The sequence below is a fragment of the Monodon monoceros genome, unplaced genomic scaffold (genome assembly GCF_005190385.1).
Source record: "Monodon monoceros isolate NGI ecotype Baffin Bay Population unplaced genomic scaffold, NGI_Narwhal_1 Super_Scaffold_10, whole genome shotgun sequence".
In the NCBI taxonomy this organism is placed as follows: domain Eukaryota; kingdom Metazoa; phylum Chordata; class Mammalia; order Artiodactyla; family Monodontidae; genus Monodon; species Monodon monoceros.
In genome coordinates this window covers 34,051,269-34,070,075 of record NW_021703766.1, presented here as the reverse complement: position 1 = coordinate 34,070,075, position 18,807 = coordinate 34,051,269, and the positions used below count along the sequence as shown (strand labels likewise).

Sequence of the window (18,807 nt, the reverse complement as noted above, 5' to 3'; positions counted from 1 at the left end):
TGGTTTCTTCGTCTGTAAGAAGGGGATAGCAGTACCCACCTGATAATGTTGTTGTGTGGATTGAAAGAGTTAATACCTGTATGGTGCTCGGAATAATGCCAGGTGCATAGTGAATGCTCAGATATTGTTGTTTAACATCATAATTTTTATCTCATTTCAACTTCACAACAACTTCATGAGATAAGCACTATTTATTATTCTTCTTCCTATTTTACTTATGGAAACACAGGTGCACAGAGAAGTTAAGTGCCTTGCTTGACTCCACAGCTTTTAAGCTACAAGGTGTCTTCATATACATGCTTATCTTCCCCTGGACCTTCTTAATTGTCATTTATTCACTTTCTACTCAATTTCTGTATACATTCAGTAAATATTTATCTGCTGAAGACACTGTGCAGAGGTGCTGGATATAACCAGATTTGCTAAGAGTCAGGCTCTGCCCTTGAAGAGATTATAGTCAGGGATTGGTGGAGAGGCAGTGAAGACGGTCTGTGGTGATAGTCATTAGTGCAATTAGCCAAACCTTGCCAGTTTTTAGTTATTCCAGGCACATGGCAGAATTGCACTTCCTGGCACCTCATCATGGGGTGGGGCCATGTGACAATTGCTGGCCAATGAGTTGTGAGTTAAAGTGCTGTGTGTGTGTGTAAGTGTGTGACTCCCAGGCAAGAGCATTAAAATTGCCAGCGTGAGACCCTCCCAAGTTCACTATTTCTCTCTGGCTTGGTTACTGACCACATTTATGGTAGTCTGCTCTCTGAGCCTGACTTCCCAAATGACTACAATGAAGGATGACCATGTAATATGAGTGAGAAATAAATCATTATTGTGTTAAGCCACTACAGTTTGGGGACTTTTTGTTACTACACCATAACCTAACCTATCCTGACTGATACACAGTCCCAGAGACAGACGGTTATAAAAGTGTATAGCTGTCCAGTAACAGACTTATATGCCAACTATTATCAGAGTTGTTATTATCAGAGCATTTTTCCTGTGCAGGTCAGAGTAGGTTGCTTGGAGGATGAACAAGGCCATGACTAGGGTGAAATGAGTGAAACCCTTGCCTTGGGCACAAATTTTAAGTGAATGGCAAAAACTCAGAATAATGCTTTAATGCATTGGGGGTTTTTTTGGTTTTTTGGTTTTTTAAAATTTATTTTTGGCTGCGTTGGGTCTTCATTGCTGCCCGCGGGTTTTTCTCTAGTTGTGGCAAGCAGGGGCTACTCTTCATTGCGGTGCATGGGCTTCTCATTGCGGTGGCTTCTCTTGTTGCGGAGCACGGGGTCTAGGCACGCGGGTCTCAGTAGTTGTGGCTCACAGGCTCTAGAGTGCAGGCTCAGTAGTTGTGGCGCACGGGCTTAGTTGCTCCGCGGCACGTGGGATCTTCCCAGACCAGAGCTTGAACCCGTGTCCCCTGCATTGGCAGGCGGATTCTTAACCACTGCACCACCAGGGAAGCCCTGTTTTTTTTTTGTTTTTAGAAACTTGTTTAATTTCTGTTTTGTTAATTTATTATTTACTTATTTATTTTTGGCTGCATTGGGTCTTAGTTGTTGCAGCAGGGATCTTTCATTGCGGTGCATGGGCTTCTCTCTAGTTGGGGCATGCAGGCTCCAGAGCGCATGGGGTCTGTAGCTGCAGCATGCAGGCTCTCTAGTTGTGGCACGGGCTCAGTAGTTGCAGCGCATGGGCTTAGTTGCCCTGCAGCTTGTGGGATCTTAGTTCCCCGACCAGGGATCAAACCCGTGTCCCCTGCATTTGAAGGCAGATTCTTAACCACTGGACCACCAGGGAAGTCCCTAATGCAATGATTTTTAAAAAATCAAAATTAATGCAAAAAGTTCACAATGAACAAAGTAGCAAAATTTTTAATAATGACAGGATCCAATGCTACGTTTGCACAGTTCTGCCTCATTGCCTCACCCTAATCCCAGCCCTGTTCCAATAAAGGTTTTTTGAAAACAGGTTGCCAGCCTGCTGGCTATAGTTTGCCAATTTGATTTTTTTTTTTAAAATATTGTGTTGAATATTGTTTATCTTGATTACTGAGCTTTTTGGTTCCCCCTTAGATTTTGTACCCAAGGGGAGTGCTTCACTCACCTCACCCAGGTCTTGGCCCTGAAAATTAGACACCTGAACTGAGTTTAAAAGTAGAAGCTAACCAGGTAAAAAAGAAGGGAAGGGCATTTTAGGAAAAGGAGCATCATGGGTGAAGGCATGGAAGAAGGACACAGCCAGGGGTGTACATGGCAAACTACACCCTACTTGGTACTTCTGGAGAGAGGCCAGGCAAGGCAAAGTTGTAAATGTTTGGCTTTTGCTAATTGGTGGGTTTTCTCCCTTTCTTAGAAATTGAGGGTGCCATCCATCTCTGCTCACTCTCCGGGCAAGCCTGAGTAAACCAAAATCAACTGTAAATTGTAAAAATAGTGGCCCTGTGAACTTGCTAACAAGCATTTGGGTGATCAGTCCTTTGCAGGTGCCTCTCTCTTCTCCAAAGGCTAGGTCCAACCCATCAAGACTAAGGTGGACCACCTCGGTTTGTTCATTTCCTAAGCTGTGGTCATAGAGGGTACCTAATAAGTGCCAGCAGGTTTTGCCTTGGGAGGAGAGAGAGGAGCCTCTCAGTTCTGTGGCAGATTAGTTATATTAGCGACCCCTATTCTCCATTCCTCCCTGAATCCAGCCCTTTGTGCTGGAATCTTGCAGCTCTTCCCATCAGCAGGTGGGGTATATTCCCCTTCCCTTGAGTCTAAGTTTGGGCGTGTGAGTAAACATGATTCACAAGTGGAAGCTTAGAAGTGCTTGCACAATTGGACTTGCTCTGCCCTTGCCCTTGGCCAATGCCATGAGAAGAACATGCTCAGACCACCCTGCCCGAGGATGAAACATGGAGAGCAGGGCTGAGGGAGCTCAGTCGTCTCAGCAAGGCCATCCCACAGTCACCCACAGCCAGACACCCAGATCAGATTAGCCAAGCTAAGCCAAGCCCAGCCCAGATCAGCCCAGCCCCACGCACTTATGAGCCAAATAGATATTGATTATAGTATATGTCACTGAAGTAGAGCTCCTGGCCCTCAGATATTTTTACCCATCCCACACCCTTTCCTTGAAACTTCTAAATTTGCTCTTACTTGGAAGCCATCTATGTATGTATTCCATTTGTTTTAGTTAAGAATTGATTCAACTATAACAGAAAAACCCCAATAATAATGGCTTGAACAAGAGAGAAGTTTATTTCTCTCTCAAGGTCAAGAAGTCTTTTGGGAAGCAGGACAGAGCTAGTACACATTTGGCACTGTTGGAGATCCAGATTCCTTCTATATTGTGGCTCAACCCATGTATGGCTTCCGTTTCCACTTCACCTCATGATTCAAAATAGCTTCTGGAGCTCCAGCTATTGCATCTACATTCCAGTCATCAAGAAGAGTAGTGGATGAGCTCATTTCTTCTCTTTAAGGATAATTCTTAGAATTTACACATACCGCCTTATTTATATCCCATTGTCAGAACCAATATGACCACCAGCAGTAATATGGCCACGCCCATCTTCTAGGACAGATAGGGTATATTATCTGACCCTTCTCCTCTCCAAGGTAATGTGTGCTCAGATAAAAATCAGAGTTAACTGACTAAGGAAAAGAAGGAGAGCCAGCAGTCTTTCCTACATAGTATGTCATTTTATTCATACTACTAATAATTATTATTCAGTCAATTTGCCCTACAGCAAATAGAAGATGGCCACAGAGGGGAGTCAGACACCCAAGGCTAGAAGGCAGGACACCCAAATTATAGTCTCAATTCTATGCTGAATCGTGTGACCTTGGACAAGATTCTGAATTTCTGCGGGCTTGTTTTAATCCATCTAAAATCGAAACCTAGTACAACCAGAGATCCCTAAGGATACTTCCAGCTCGTTTCCGGCTTGGGGCTTTCGTGTTCCCTGCACTTTTCCCACCGCTCTTGGACTGCAGAGTTCCTTTCGATCTTCTGGCCGGAACACAAGTCACATCCTCAGTGAGGCCGTCCTCGACGTGCCCCCCTGCCTCTAAGGTGGGTCCCGCATGCATCTCGCACAGTCTGGCCCTTTCCCATCACAGCACTTGTGACCGTGCGCTGCTGGATGTTTAGTGGCGTGCTTGTTTGTTAGCTGGCTGTCACGTGGCTGTGAGCTTCCCGTCACCCATCCATGCCTATATCCCTAGCACCTTGCGCAGTGCCTGGCACGATATCTGCCAGATGGATGAATGAATGGACCAAAGTCTTGGTCCTATTAACTGGACACCTGTAGGTGCAGGCCCCAGCCCTAAGAATGCATGCTTTAGAAGGGAATAAAAAAGCAGGTGGAAAGTTAAGTATTAAACATACTATGAGTTTAGGAGGACGATTCTCTATCGCTAGGGCAGCTCGAGAAGGTTCTTCCTATGGCAGCTTCTCTACTGAGACCAAAACCCCTATCCACCTGCTTCCAGAAGCTCTAGGCAGGAAGCCAATGACAGGGATCTGTGGCCCAGGGGACCTGGTGCATTTCGCAGCCTGGGCTAAATTCCTCCAGCCCACAGAGCCACTAGAAACTGATGATCTGTACATGCAAGCCCAGCACCAACGAAGTTAGGCCTCCAGTCACCTCACCCACTTCCCACTGCTGAACCCTGCTCCAGTATCCAAGCTCCTGGTGGCTGATTCCATCACACCCTCTGCTGAAAGGGGCCACGCCTATGTGGGATGCCTGGCTTCATCGTCCTCCTAACAATAACCATGCCACTTCCGGGTCTTTCTCTGTACTCAGCCCTTCCTTTCCTGTAGGTATCCTTTTCTAGAAGCCTCCCAGGGATCCTCTGAGATCCTGCAGAACTGAGAGATAAAGTGGCTCATTCCAGTTCCAAACCGTTTGACTAGAAGTGGGGGGCCCCCAAAGCACAGGTTTATAGCCCTGCACTACCCCCCAACCCAGTACTTCTTGATGGTGACAAATACCAGTCCCAGTAAGGGCCGCCATGTCCCCCCTACAAGCCCCCTCCCCGCACAGAGTCACGAGGGGCTCTCAGCTGAAGCAGCAGGGGCACAGCCAGCCTGAGAACAATGGGGCAGGGGTGAGGGGGGAGTCGGTGGGGTTCCCCGGCTGCCTTGTCGTTGCCATAAACCTCATTACCTCGCGGTCCCCTAGGCTGCCTCTCTCCTTACCCAAGGCATCCGCCGGCTTCGCTGCTGATTCCCACATGGCGAGAAAAGCTCTTAAACCCCCCGCTGTATTTTTAATGGGGGCAGTGACTAATTTAGCCCTACGCCACCAACTGTCAAATCAAATCTTCTATTGGTACTTACTGGGGACTCACCTGGGTTCCATGGGGTTCGGGATAAATCGGGCCTGGAGAGGCCCCAGAGACGGTGATCTGGGAAGCCCCTGGGACACGCTGGTCCTGCCCACAGTCACTGCATCTTCTGAAAGACAGGCTTGGCTGTGGACTCAGGGAAGCCTACCCCAGCCCCAGCCTGTGGCCGGCCACACTTTGGGGAGCACTGATGCCTACCCTGAGGTCTTCCCCTAAAATGGCCAAGTCTCTAGAGGACTAAAAATTGGAGTTCACCACCTTTGGCTTCCAGGAGGTAGGAGCCCGCAAATCAAAGAGCAACCGCTTCATTCTGTCCAGCAGTGGCAGGAGTCCACTCTGAGATTCGCAGGCATAAAATACCTTTAGAAAAAGCAACAGCCCCACCCACGTCAGAACATTACATGTGGTGGCAGCAAGGGGAACTCTTACAGAAGCCCCTTGATATGGGAGTCAGAAGATGCTGGGGATAATTGCTCCAAATTCCACGCCATGACTTAGTACTACATTATAATTCGGTGCAATCTGTCTGCCTGTTTCATTTCCGCTCTGCAGAGGGTAATAACCGATTTCCCTGCCCCTTGTGAAAAGTTAACAAGGAAGGGCTTCCCCGCGCAGGTTCTGAAGCCCTGGCCTCTGATTGGCAAGTTGGCTGAGCACAGCACGATGGAGGCATGGGAGGACGGGCATGTGGGAGGCTAAGTCTGCCGGGTCGGTCCTGGGGCGCCAGCAGGACCGAGAGGAGGTGAGGCAAGCAAGGCACCTAAGGGTGCAAAGTGTCAGGAAATGTGCATTCTCGGGCCCCCCCTGAGATTTTGCATCTAGGCACCTCGCTTGCCCCAGTAGAGTCCTGGCTGCAGCCACTGGTCTCAGTGCTTCCACATCCCACTGATTTCTGTGATTGGGAGACTGCTGCTCCTACCTGGCTCACTCTGCAGCCCTCAGCTCTGGAGCTCATGGGGCTGGGCAGCCCTCCCTAACTCCTGTCCAACCCCCATGCCTTGGCCACAACTAGAATCCAGGTCCTACCTGGGGTCCTGGCAAGGTAAGGGTTAACCACGTGACCGGCTTCATCCAGCAGCCAGGAAAGCCACACCCAAGGGGGACAGACGACGTGGATGAACGTGAGCCACCCTATCAACCTGTCCCACGGCCTCAGTGCAGTCGCTCGCTTATCCTTGGGCCTCAGCTTCTCCATCCGTAAGTGAGAAGATCAGAGTATTTAAAGGTTCTTCCCACTCTGACTTCCACGCCTCGTGCCAGCTCATCCAGTCTTGTGTGCATTAGGTGACTAGGCTTCTTCCTACCCGAGGGGAGCTGGGTCCATTGTGTGCAGGTCCCCACTAGCACGCGTGATCCACGGGAACTCACGCAGGGACACACCCCGTAGGTGACGACAGCGCTCACACAGCCCTGGGCTGGGGAGGAGAGAACCAAGCAGCCGGATGCTAATCGCATGGATTCCCTTTATTGAACTGTACTAGTTACTGCAGTCAGATTAAGTCACATTTAAAAGCAGACCATCCAGTTGCACTGAAACCGATTATATTCATTACATAGTTTTAATCACTGTCCGGTGAACTGGCAAATCCAATCAAAGCATTAGTCTTTAATTAAAAAATGGAAAGGAAATATTCAGACAATAGCCAAGCAATCACATCACAATGCACAATTACCTAGAATTGCAATTAAAAAGTAGTTAACCGAAAGGGGGGAAAGAAAAACCAAGAAAAAAAAAGAAGCAAAGCAAAAAAATCACACTAATTCTTTTTTTTTAAAACTATCAATATAATACATGAAGGAACAAAGGACAATAGCCTCAAAAAGCGGGTTTCTCTAACTCTAGAAATGTAGTCTGCGGCGGAAACTCTAAAAGCACACTAGCTGTAGCAGGACAATAAAAAATACTGAGCATGGAATACTTTTAATCTCTGCCATTAATATTCATTTCCAGCTGCTTATAATAGCAGCGCCTCATGGCCAAATCATTAGAGTTTTACATCTGGGTTGCAAATGACACTTTGATTGGATGTAATGTTCAAATGGCCCTCCCCACGGCGTCTCCGGCAAGCCTTCTGCGGAGAGGTGTCCTGTCGAGCGGTCCCTCACTGTGCGTGCTGGCTCATCGTGTGGTTCTGCAAAGGCGAAGAAAAGGGACACGCATGAGGGCAGAAGAATGGAGAGCGTGCCTGTCCCCTCCCACTCAGTGCATTTACGCCGAGAGCCGCAGAAAAGCATCTCGTTTATTACAAAACAAAATGCAACAAGGAAAAAGTGCTCCGGGGACGCAGCTGCCAAGATGCCACGTTGATTTGGGGCTTGGGGATTGGTTCCTGTTGCTGCCAACCTGGGCTCCCTATGAATTTTTGTTTTTAGACCATTCAGGTCGTACCCGTGGGGACTGGCTATATGAAGAGAGAGGGGAAATGCTGGGGAGGTAGTGGGAATTAAAAACATCCCTGTTCACCTCTCCGTCTCCCTTTTGCTCTAACGATCAGGAGGAAATTATCTGATCGCCTGCAGGCTTCCCCCAGATCTCCTTCTCGGGCCTTCTGGGGAGCTGCTCTGAGCTTAGTTCAGGGAGACAGCAGATGTGCCATGCAGTTCTCCAGCCAAGAAACACCCGAGTGGCACGGACATGCTGAGGAAGTGGGCGGCCTTGGTGCCTGTGGCCGAGGCAGGGGGCAGGTCACCCACAGGGAGGCTGCCTGTGCCATCATGAGACAGTGCTCTGGCCAGAAGACTGTTGTGTCGTTTGTCCGAATCCGCCTGGGAATCCAGGGCCCGGGTGGGCCCCTCTGGCCAAACGCCTCCCTCTCACCACAGCCCACGGTATCTCCTCCCTCACACCAGCCAGAGCAGGCCAGCAATGTAGGTCTGTTTCCACGGGAGCTAGTGGCCTGGGGCTGGGGGTGGGATTTGGCCTCTAAGAGCCTACAATCTTTTTGTTTCTTTTCAGTGGTCTGTGTTCCAAATCCACACCAAGCTCATCAAAGCCTCAGGTGGTATTCGACCTCATGACACCTGGAGAAAGGAAACAAAATCCACCCGGGGCAGGGCAACCCTGCTCGGGGGCAGCACAGGACCCCCAGAGACGGGGAGCAGCCTCCCCAGAAGTGGGCTCCCCGCCAGCGCAGCCACTCCTCCGGGGCTGGGAGCCGCACCTGCAGCTCTGCCGATGACCACCAGGGGTCAGGCGTGGCGCTGCGTCTCTCTCCCAGGCTCCGGGTCTGGGCGGTCAGGGTGACCGGAGGATGCCCGCAGCTACGCCGGGAGGCCTGGGACCACCCCCGCTCCCCGGCCCAGGGCCCCGGTGGCAGCCCCTTCCCACGGCAGGCACGGCTGCTGCCTCCCGGCGATGGCACCAGCCCCTCCGGTAAGCTCACGGCCAGGGAGAGGCAGCGCCCCGTCCTCACACAGCAGGTGCCCGCTGACTCCCGAGCACAGTGCACCAACCACTACTGCCCTCCTTCCTTGGGCTCCCGGGCACAGGCCACGTGGCCAGAGTTTGGCAAGCACACGTGCTATGTGTGGTTGCAGGCACATCTCTGTCGATCCTCACAGCAGCCTTACAAGGTAGGACGTGGTAAAATGAGGAAACTGAGGCTCAGACAGGGTCAAAGTACATCCAGCTGGGAAGCAGGAGCGGTGGCAACTAGAATCCAAGAGAGCCAGGGGCTTGGGCGAGAAGGCAGGGTTCCCACAGTGCCCTACGCCCTCGTGGGCACCCAGTCTGCGGATCATCTGAACTCTCCAGACATGAGCACAAACTCTGCCAGCAGCCTGGCACCTCGGTGGGGTTGTCAGGGACCCAGAGGCACAAGGCAGGTTGTCTGAGGCCACAGATGGGATGCGGCGGTTTCCATGGGAGCGCCCACCCTGCCGCCGAGGCACCTCTCCCTGCGCTTGTGCACGGCCAGCCAGCCAGTCCTGCGGGGAGCTGAGCCCACCCTACATCAAACCACCCTTCTAGCTTCCAAGCCTTTGCTGATTCAGCTCCTGCCTCCTCTCTCCTCCCAACCATGCTACTCGTGAAGTCCTCTGGGACTTCTGGGACACGGCGCTTCCCATCTCTGCAGCTGCTCGAGGAACCTCCAGCCCACGGCCCCCACACCTATGTGCCTCCCGAGGGCCAGCCTGGCCGCCCCTGCTGAGTGGCAGGCAGCGGGGCATCACTTCCTTTCTTGGCCCCAGCGCCTGGCCCAGGGCTGCACGCTGTACTGACCAGACCCCCGGGCCTCCCATGCCCAGCGGTGGTGCAGCAGGCGCGGCTGCCAGGAACGACGCGGTGGTCTCCCTCTCCCAGCCTGCCAACAGCCAGTGAGTTACCAGTGCCACGTGGCCCGGGTTCTCCGGCGGTGGTCCGGTCCTTCTTGATTTGTGGGGGGTTGGGGAGGAGGGAGAGGAGGGATATTAGGAAGGTAAACACGTATAGCCCTTTCCTCATTCTCAAATTATGGTTCCGAGGCTCTGGCACCAAGGAGACACTGAGTAAATGTTTTTGAATCAATGGAAGGATAAATAAATGAATAAATACATGGGTAGGATGTAGGTATGTGGAAAGGCGAAAGGACATGCCAAGAGGAGGGCACAGCATAGACGAAGGTGTGGAGGCTGGAGTAAGCTCAGCAGACGCAGGCACCAGTGGGGCGATCCCAGCACAGGGATCACGGGGAGGACGGCTGGGAGCCCTGAAGGCCCCTGAATGTGGACTCTGTTTCATAAGCAGCAGAAAACCAGATGATTTCTGATCTTCACAAAGTCCTCAGGACCATCCACCAGCAACACGGGAAAAGGCGGATGTCCAGGGCTCTCTGGATGATGAAGCAGCCTCTTGCCAAGATGCCAAGAACAGGGCTGGTGTGACACACGTGGTCCACACTGGCTCAGCCACGCACAGAAATCCTGGTGATGGAAACCTACACCTAGGACTGCTGGTTAGGACAGTTCAAGACTAAATGCCACTTCTCAGGTGCAAACAACAGTGGCATTCTCTCTTAAAGGGCAGTAGCTGGCAGGTCTTCGGTTAGACTCAAGGAAGAACTTCCTCAAAGAGGGTGAAACTTCCTTACCTGAAGCTCTACAGGAACAAAAGCCCAGGATGCCACAGCAGATGGAAACGTGGAAGCCTGATGCCCCGAGGGGGCCAGGCAGCAGAATTCATTCAGCGCTGCGCTGTGAAGTGCCTGCTGGGTGCTGTGCTCCGGGACGGGCACAGTGGAAGGGAGGGGACGACGCCAGCTGGGCTCGGCCCTCGAGGAGCCTGACTGCGTGGGGTGGGGGGGATGCCTAGAGACACACAGACACCCAAACGATGGGTGTGGGCTTAAGGGTGCAGAATGGTGGCTCTGAGGGAGCCCGGTCAAGGCCACCCAATAAGTATGGGGGTGGCTGAGAAGCCCCTGTGCTCGGCCAGGACGGCATCAGCTCCTCCACAGGCCCAGGGCCCAGTCTCGAAAAGGGCAGAGGGGGTGGCAGGGACCGTCACGAGGACTCACCCATCGCCAGCATACCTGTGCACCGAGCAGCTCCTGGCGGAGCCACTGGCGAGCGGCACAGTTCAATAACCCTAAAAACCCGTGGCTGCTTCCCCCAAGGCTTGAAGCTGCGGTTGGCTCGAGGGAAGAGGGAGCTTCATCGAGTCTTCTAAGAGCTCCTTCCACCCGGCATGGTTCTCACAAGGGCATTTTGGCTTAATGTCTATTTCTCTGTTTATGCCTGTGCTATATTTAGCCCCTTCAGAGAAGGAAGAAAATCGTTTTTTAAAGATGCTACCAACCCCGCAGATGAACACTTCCCGGCATCGTAGAGGCCGGGGCTGGGGCAGGGGTGGCAGCCGGCAAGGACCGGGAGGTCCCTGGCTGGGGGGGGCGGGGGGGGGGGGCTGGCATCCACACGGGCCTCTCTGCCTGCCAGGGAGATGCACGTGTGGGCCCAGGAGCAGGTGAGAAAAATAAAATGGGAGAACGGAAGGTGGGTGGGTGGCACTGGTTTGCGGCCGAGATCCATTCTCTCGGCAGAGCCAGCGCGGCTCTCCTGGTGGACGTTTCTGGTAGCGCCTGTTCCGGGCGCATCTGCCCGGTGCACTGGGCTCATCTACCCGCGGGATACAAGTGAGTGACGGGTGAGAGGTCGGGCCCTAGCTGGGACCCTGGCGAACCCTCCCTGTGGAAGTCACCCGCAGAGGGCTGAGGCTGCAGATCCCACACCCTCACATTCGTGCACACGGCTGTTCGCTCCCTCATTCACTCATTCATTCGTTCATTCAGAAAACCTTTACTAAATCCCTGGGTGACAGCCACCATGCTTGTTGCTAGGAATTCAGCAGTAAAATAACCTGGATTTGGAGCGAAGCCAGGCTGTACGTTGGGCAATGAGGGAACATCAGGATCACGGAGTCTGTGGCTGGACCATCCTTCCCAAAGCACAGACACACCCTAGCATGGGGCAGTTGGAGATTCTGGTGGGGGGCCCATTCACTAGCCCCAGGAGGCATCCCTGGCTCCACACACCTCCATGCCCTGCAACGGGCATGCATACACACCACATGCACACACACATACACACTGGTGTGTCCCCCCTGGTCTGCAATCAGGATTTCTTCTCCAGGTCTTGGCTTTGTGTTCTGTCCCTTGGTCTGGGACCCTGCTTGGTCTCCCTTTGATGTCCACTCACCATAGAGTCAAGGAGAAAAGACTAGTGGTGCTTAAACATGCTGGCTGCCTGGTGGCCTGGAAAACACTGCCTGTGAGGCAATGAGAGGCTGCTCTGCACATCCTGAGATGCACGGGCACGGGCTGGAGAGGGTTTCTCTGCACTGCGGGTCATTATTAGCTGCACCTCCTGTGCTCCAGCCACTCTGATGACAAAATATCTCTAAAGTCCTGGCACCTCGCCTGGTCCTTTGCAAGTGCCCCATTTGTGCTAGCCACTGCCCTGAGTGATCCCAAGGCAGGGGGCAAGCCCTTATGGGCTGAGATGGGCTGAGTCCTGGGTTTGAATCCTGGCTCTGCCACTTACTAGCCATGTGACCTTGAGCAAGTTCCCTGACCTCTGGGGGCTTGGGGGGGTGGGGCAGAAATAACAGAGCCCACTTCCTAAGATGCCCTGAGGACTCAGGAGATAACGTGTGTGTACTTATCCCAGGCTGGCCAAGAGTAAGTGCTACATACATTGCCATAAACGGTGTCCAAGATACAGGGAGCTCCGTGAACGAGGGGCTGTTTGCTCCCTGCTTGTACCCCCATGGCACCAAACACGCTTGGGGGCTCGCAGTGGGGGCTTCTTGGAGGTCTGACAGACTGATCCCTCTGCCAGCTCCTCCTTCTGTGTGTCCCCGGGGCTGGCGAGATCTCAGGACCGCTCTGGAGAAGGCAGCACCTTGGATGGTCCTATCTCTGGAACAGCAGCGTCTAATAAAGGTCCTCCCCTCGTTGCCCCCTCCCCACCAGCCCCCTGGCTACAACCTCTGTACCCACAATTCACTGCTTTCCCTCCCCCCAGGGAACAGTGGGACGTCTGGTGAGGCGAAGAGCCTCACGGAGACTTTGTGGAGGAGGGAGGAGGTGTGCACTCATCCCGTCATTCACTCATTCGCTCATCCCTTCCACAGCGGTTCACGGAGGCCCCAGCCGGGCACCGGACACACGGAGGTGGAGCCCCAGCCTCTCCCTTGAGAAGCTCACAGTCCACAGTGAATGGGGGCGGCCTGGACTCACAGCCCCTTACTCTCAAGGGGCACGAGAGAAGGCCTGGTCCGGGGGCCGGGCCTCACCTCCCTGTGGCAGACTTAAGGGCACAGGGACACAGCCCCCGTACCCAGAGCATCCCACCCTCCCTGCTCACCCAGCCCCAGCTGCAGAGCCCACCTGGCTTCGCCACATCACCTCCCTCTGGTTCTAGGTTGGGAAAGAGGCTGCGGTTAATCCCCTTTCTCCCCGCTGCCTACCGCTAGGCCACTTCCTGGCGGCTTCAGCCCCAGTGGCTCTCACAAGGCTGGTGTCACAAAGAGCAGTCTCCAGGAGCAGGGACCAAGTCCAAGAACCTGCCTTAACCACGGGAGGATTCGTTTCCAGGGGAAAAGGCAGATCCTTCGGGCTAACACTGCAGCCGTGTTCAGGCTAAGCGAGGTTCTGTTATTTATTTGTTTAACAAACACGGAGCCTGGCTGTGTGTGCTAGACGGAAGACAGAGAGAGAGAGAGAGAGAGAGAGAGAGGCACATCCTGGCCTGCTACCAGCTCATGGCTGAAGGAGGGGGTGAGATTTCACAAAAAGGAACTGTGGGGGCTTCCCTGGTGGCGCAGTGGTTGAGAGTCCGCCTGCCGATGCAGGGGACACGGGTTCGTGCCCCGGTCCGGGAGGATCCCACATGCCGCGGAGCGGCTGGGCCCGTAAGCCATGGCCGCTGAGCCTGCGCGTCCGGAGCCTGTGCTCCGCAACGGGAGAGGCCACAACAGTGAGAGGCGCGTGTACCGCAAAAAAATAAATAAATAAATAAAATTAAAAAAAAAAAAAAGGAACTGTGGGGAGAACATTTCTGATTGGGGGGAGCTTAAGGAAAAAGTTGGCTTCCCAGTTGCCCTTTGAGGATGGCTCGGGTTAGGATTTGCACTGGTGTGTGTGTGTGTGTGTGTGTGTGTGTGTGTGTGTGTGTGTGTGTTCGCTTTCCAGGGAGATGGGACCACCCAGACAAAGGCTGAAGGTGTGAAGAATCCTGATAACGATCACAGCTAACACTCATCGTGAGCTCACTGTGTCATTCTTAACTCTTCACTTATATTAACTCATTTAAGCCTCATGACAACCCTGGGGACTAAATACTCTCATTATCCCTATTTTACAGATGAGAAAACTGAGGCACAGAGTGGAGGTGCTACAGCTGGTTCATGGTGGTGCGGGAGCTGCACCTGTGCGGTCTGTATGCAGAGCCCACCCTTCACCACAGCCCTCTCCTGCCTGTGAAATGTGAAAAGTGCAACATATGTTGGGGGAACAATGAATAATTCAGCTTGGCAGAAGGACAGGGTATGTGCCGTGGAGACAAGCCTGGAAAGGAAGGAGGGGGTCTTATTGATGAGGCTCCTTGATGCCAGACGAGGCAGCTTGCCCTTAAATCTGGGCCACGGGGAGCCATCGAAAGTACTTGAGCTGTGGAGTTACACGAGAGGCAAGGAACAGGGAGACGCACACACCTCCAGCCAGGAAGGTCTATCGGCAGGGCCCTCAGGCTCTCACCCCCTCTGCTCCTTTCTCGGGCCCCCACCCATCCCCAGCACACGACTGTATCTTTCCCTTTGGGGAGGGTACAGGTGCAGGCGGCCCTGCTTCCCCCTCTGCTGTGTATCACCTGGGCAGCCCCTCTCTGCTAGTGAGCACTTATTTTTAGAAGCGTTTGACAATCGTCCAAGGGTCTAAGACGAACAGATGGCCTGTCTTAAAGGCTCGTATGTTCGCTAGTTTGCACTTCTGACAAACGGTAAGCGCACTTGAGAGCACACCATAAACAGCACTGAATGAATACTCACAACACAATTTCGCTAATGCACGTCATGAAAATTAGGAGTGAGTGATGGCTGAGGTTCCCCCTAAATGCCTGCCCGGTGACGCAGCCGCTCTCCTGGGGACCCGGGCCCTGACGTGTATGTGCCCCACGTCCCCCTGGGCCCACCAAGCAAGCCGGAGGCTGCCCATTTGCACAGAGGGCAAGGAGAGGTTCGCCCGTGTGGAAGGGAGACCCGTCCTTGGCATCGGAGGGTCCTGAGTGAAGCTGGTGACCCACCGCCCTGGGACAAAGCCTACGAGGCCAAGGCACCTCCTCCGCGCGTGGGGGTGTGTGCGGGGCTTCCCTGACCCTGCCTCCCAGACAGCCAGACAGGCTGTCGTCTGCCAGTCCAGAGCAGCAGGAAGTGAACGTCGTACCCGCTTAGCTGGGGAAGTCTGTCTCTCATGTGAGAGCCTCAGTTCATCCGGAACTCCTGGCGTGGAGGGAGATTCCAGCTTCTAAGGAGCAGCAGGTTGGCTTTGGGGGGATCTACTGCTTTCTGGCAGAACCCAGAGCAGAAGCAGTTTCGGGGACCTCGTCACCTGGGGCCATGTGAGGAAGAGCCGCGTGACCCTGACTGCTGCTGCTGGACGCGTCCCCAAAGGAGCTGACTGTCTGCTCTCTTTCATTCTCCTTGCTGCTCCAAGGACCCCGGGTGGGCAAGCAAGGACCCCCTGTAAACCCCTCTCACCAGTGCCCAGCAGCACCCAGGACCCAAGAGCCCAAAGCAGGTGGCCTTGGCCAACAACCAGTCCCGTGAGCGGGAAAAAGATCTTCCTTTGAGTGAAAATGTGGGAGAAAATGTTGTTGTGAAAAAAAAAAAAAAAAAGCCCAATAAACTCCCAAGGGGGCAGGTTCTGTACGGCTGTGCTTCGGAAATAAAACCCACGAGAGAATAGATTATTAGGAGGCAACCGAAGCCTTCTATTACGACTCAGCCCATAAACAGGCTCCCATTCAGAGTCACCCAACAAAACAAGGGAACTAATAATACGCGCCCAGAGGGCCCGAGGACTCCGGGGATCTGCGCTTCAGAATGCAAAGGGGCCCAACTGCAGGCCAGCGACTCGACTTTAGGTAGCAGCTGTGCGAGGGAAAATGAGGGCTTACGGCTGTGTCACGGGCAGAGGGGGGTGAACTCTTTCCAGGGCTGCTTATAGATGTGCCCCTCCTCAGCAACAAGCCTGACGCCGAGTCCCGAGTTAATCTGGCCACCACTGTTGCTGGTTCTCCAAAGGGAGGTGGGAGTCCCTCAGGGACAGGGTGCCCAGCAAACCTTGGACAAAGGACCAAGAATCAAGGGTTTTGGCTGTGGTGTGCCAGGCGGCCACAAGTTAGTTCCCTGCTGTGGATTCTGGCCCCTCCTGGGTGGGGACACTGCATTGGCCTGTCACGGGTCACTGGGAAGTCCATTCTAAACACATTAGCCAAGCGCTTGCTTGGAACCAGACCCTGGGGTTCATCTCAAATATGAATTAAGACATGGCCCCCTGCCCCCAAAGAGCCTGAGTCAGACCTCTGAAAGATAGGATTCCATCCTGCCAGAACAGGGCAGGAACCAAAGCGTACAGGCCACCAGAGCCTGGGGAGAGACCGAGGCAGAGGTGCTGAAACTCCATTAAAAATGGTGCGGGAAGGGCTTCCCTGGTGGCGAAGTGGTTGGGAGTCCGCCTGCCAATGCAGGGGGCACGGGTTCGTGCCCCGGTCCGGGAAGATCCCACATGCCGCGGAGCGGCTGGGCCCGTGAGCCATGGCGGCTGGGCCTGTGAGCCATGGCCGCTGAGCCTGCGCGTCCGGAGCCTGTGCTCCGCGGCGGGAGGGGCCGCAGCGGTGGGAGGCCCGCGTACCGCAAAAAAATAAAACATTTTATATTTAAAGCGTGATGCAGCCAATGAAAACATGTCTGTAGGTCAAATGTGGCCCACGGGCTGCCAGTTTGAGGCCGCTGGTGTTTTGCGAGGCCCTCAGGATGCTCGAGATATCTTCCAGTACACTGACTGGCTGATGCCCGGGGTGGGGGGAGGGTGGGCAGTGCTATTAGATGGCACGTGGCCCGTCATTATTTAGGGTCCTCACCTGAGGCAGTGGGATGTGGGACCCTCCAGGGTTACGTTCTGGAGAAGAGGATGGAGCATAGAAGATGAAGCTCTGCTGAGGCCAGCGTGGTCCCCCAGGCCCTGGGTACCGCTGCCTTGAGGGCGGGGCCCACCATGCAGCCTAAGGGTTTCTGGGTGCGCCAGGTGCTAGCAAACCTGGGAAACCCGCCTTCCCTAGGGTCACACAGGAGCGTCAAAATGGCCATCTTGGGGAGGGGGGGCAGGTAGCCCCTCCCTCAACCACTCAGAGAGAACAGCACCAGTTTTCCATAAGCACCTCGTTCAAGAGTCTTGATGATAATCCCCTCGTGCCTCCCTTTCTTCCAAAGAACTTGAGAATCCTCCCACCCATCACCCACTGTGTCTCACGGGGGGAGAAGGAGAGAGCCAGGCATTGTGTGGGCACCGCCCTTGGGGGCACTTATGGATGCAGTGTGGCATGACAGGGCTCCTCCTCTCTCCGCACCTACGTCCACCCCCAAATTCACGCTCTCACAGACACCCCGAGGCCATCCATCAAGGGAAGTGGGAAAACTCTGCATAATCCCCCGTTGGGTTCCAAACGCATACACACAGGCACACTCACAGGTACCCCAAAATGAAATGCACACAGGTACACACACACTCGTGAAGAGTCCACAGGCACCTACACACAGTCTCACAGACAATCACACGCACAATCGTGGACACCCCACAATCCCAGGCGTGCGTGCACACACACACACACACACACACACACGTTACACTGACAACATGCTGCACAGTGGTTCAGGGTTCGGTTATTGTTATTTTTGGCTTTTCATCTCCCCACACAGTGCGGTTAACCTGCCCTTACCCACACCACCAGGGGGACACCCCTGCAAGCCCCCGCTTGCCGACGACCCGGGTTCCAGCCAGGGCTTCCTCTTCATGGCCATGGGACACTGAGAGTACAAAGTGCCATGAGAGGAATGGCCCAGGTTCTCTCTTCCAGGTAGCAGGGAAGTGGGAGATCTCTGCTTAACCTCCAGTGGGTCCCAACCACACCCAGAAGAAATCCGGGCTCTGGACCCCAGGCCTGACAGCCCTATAAGGTCCGGCGACTGCTGGCCCCGCAGCCTCTACCACCTTCTCTCAGCTCCCCACCCAGGCCAAGCTCTTTCCTCACTCAGCCCTCTTGGCGGCCACTCCACTACCCCGAGGCTCCCCCTAGTTTCCCCAGGCTCCTCCGCATCTGATTGCCATGCCCTGGGAAAGCCCTTCCTGCCCGTATGATGAGGGGCCCCTGTCTTGGTGCAGCTCCTCACCTGCACAGGTGTCCTTCTAGCACTTTCCTCAACCTGCAGTGACCAGGCTGCTTCCCTGCCCCTCAACTAGGCCATGAGCTGCAGGCAGGGACCTCATCTCTCCATTCTCTGCTGGGCCCTGTGTCAGCTCAGAGCCCAGCGCTTGCTAAAAACTCAGTATTTCTGAAATGACAGCCAACGGGCGATGCTAGTGAGGCAAAGCCTCCACTGACAGGGCCGGGGAGAGGAGAAGAAACAGGGCTGCCCCTCTCCTCCATGTCCGCGGCCCCACCCAGGGCATGCTATACTTTTCCCTTAGAAGTCCAGGGATCCTTTGAAGACACTGTGCTAAGTGCAACGAGCTGGTCACAGAAGGACAAAGACTGTATGACTCACTTCTATGAGATGCCTAGAGAGACAGGAAGGAGAAGGGTGGTTTCCAGGGGCTGTGGGAGGGAGGGGAGTCACTGGCTCATGGGGACACCGTTTCCGTTTGGGAAGATGGAAAAGACCTGTGGATGGTGGTGATGGTTGCCCAACACTGTGAAGGTACTTATGCCAATGAACCGT

The 18,807-nt window shown here is 54.1% G+C and overlaps 1 protein-coding gene across 5 annotated transcripts in view; it reads right to left on the bottom strand.

Annotated features, from left to right (window-relative positions):
* Positions 1-6,779: 6,779 nt before the first annotated feature.
* The window catches only part of ZNF423 (zinc finger protein 423), a 284,391-nt gene continuing 272,363 nt past the window's right edge, over positions 6,780-18,807 (bottom strand). For 4 of the 5 annotated variants that reach the window (XM_029209172.1, XM_029209128.1, XM_029209138.1 and 1 more), the window contains one exon: positions 6,793-7,468. In XM_029209172.1, the coding sequence (XP_029065005.1) occupies positions 7,308-7,468 (161 nt within the window). In that variant the 3' untranslated portion in view covers positions 6,793-7,307. Of the gene's footprint in view, positions 7,469-18,807 lie in introns of all 5 variants that reach the window. The other variant, XM_029209154.1, reaches the window with a different exon arrangement.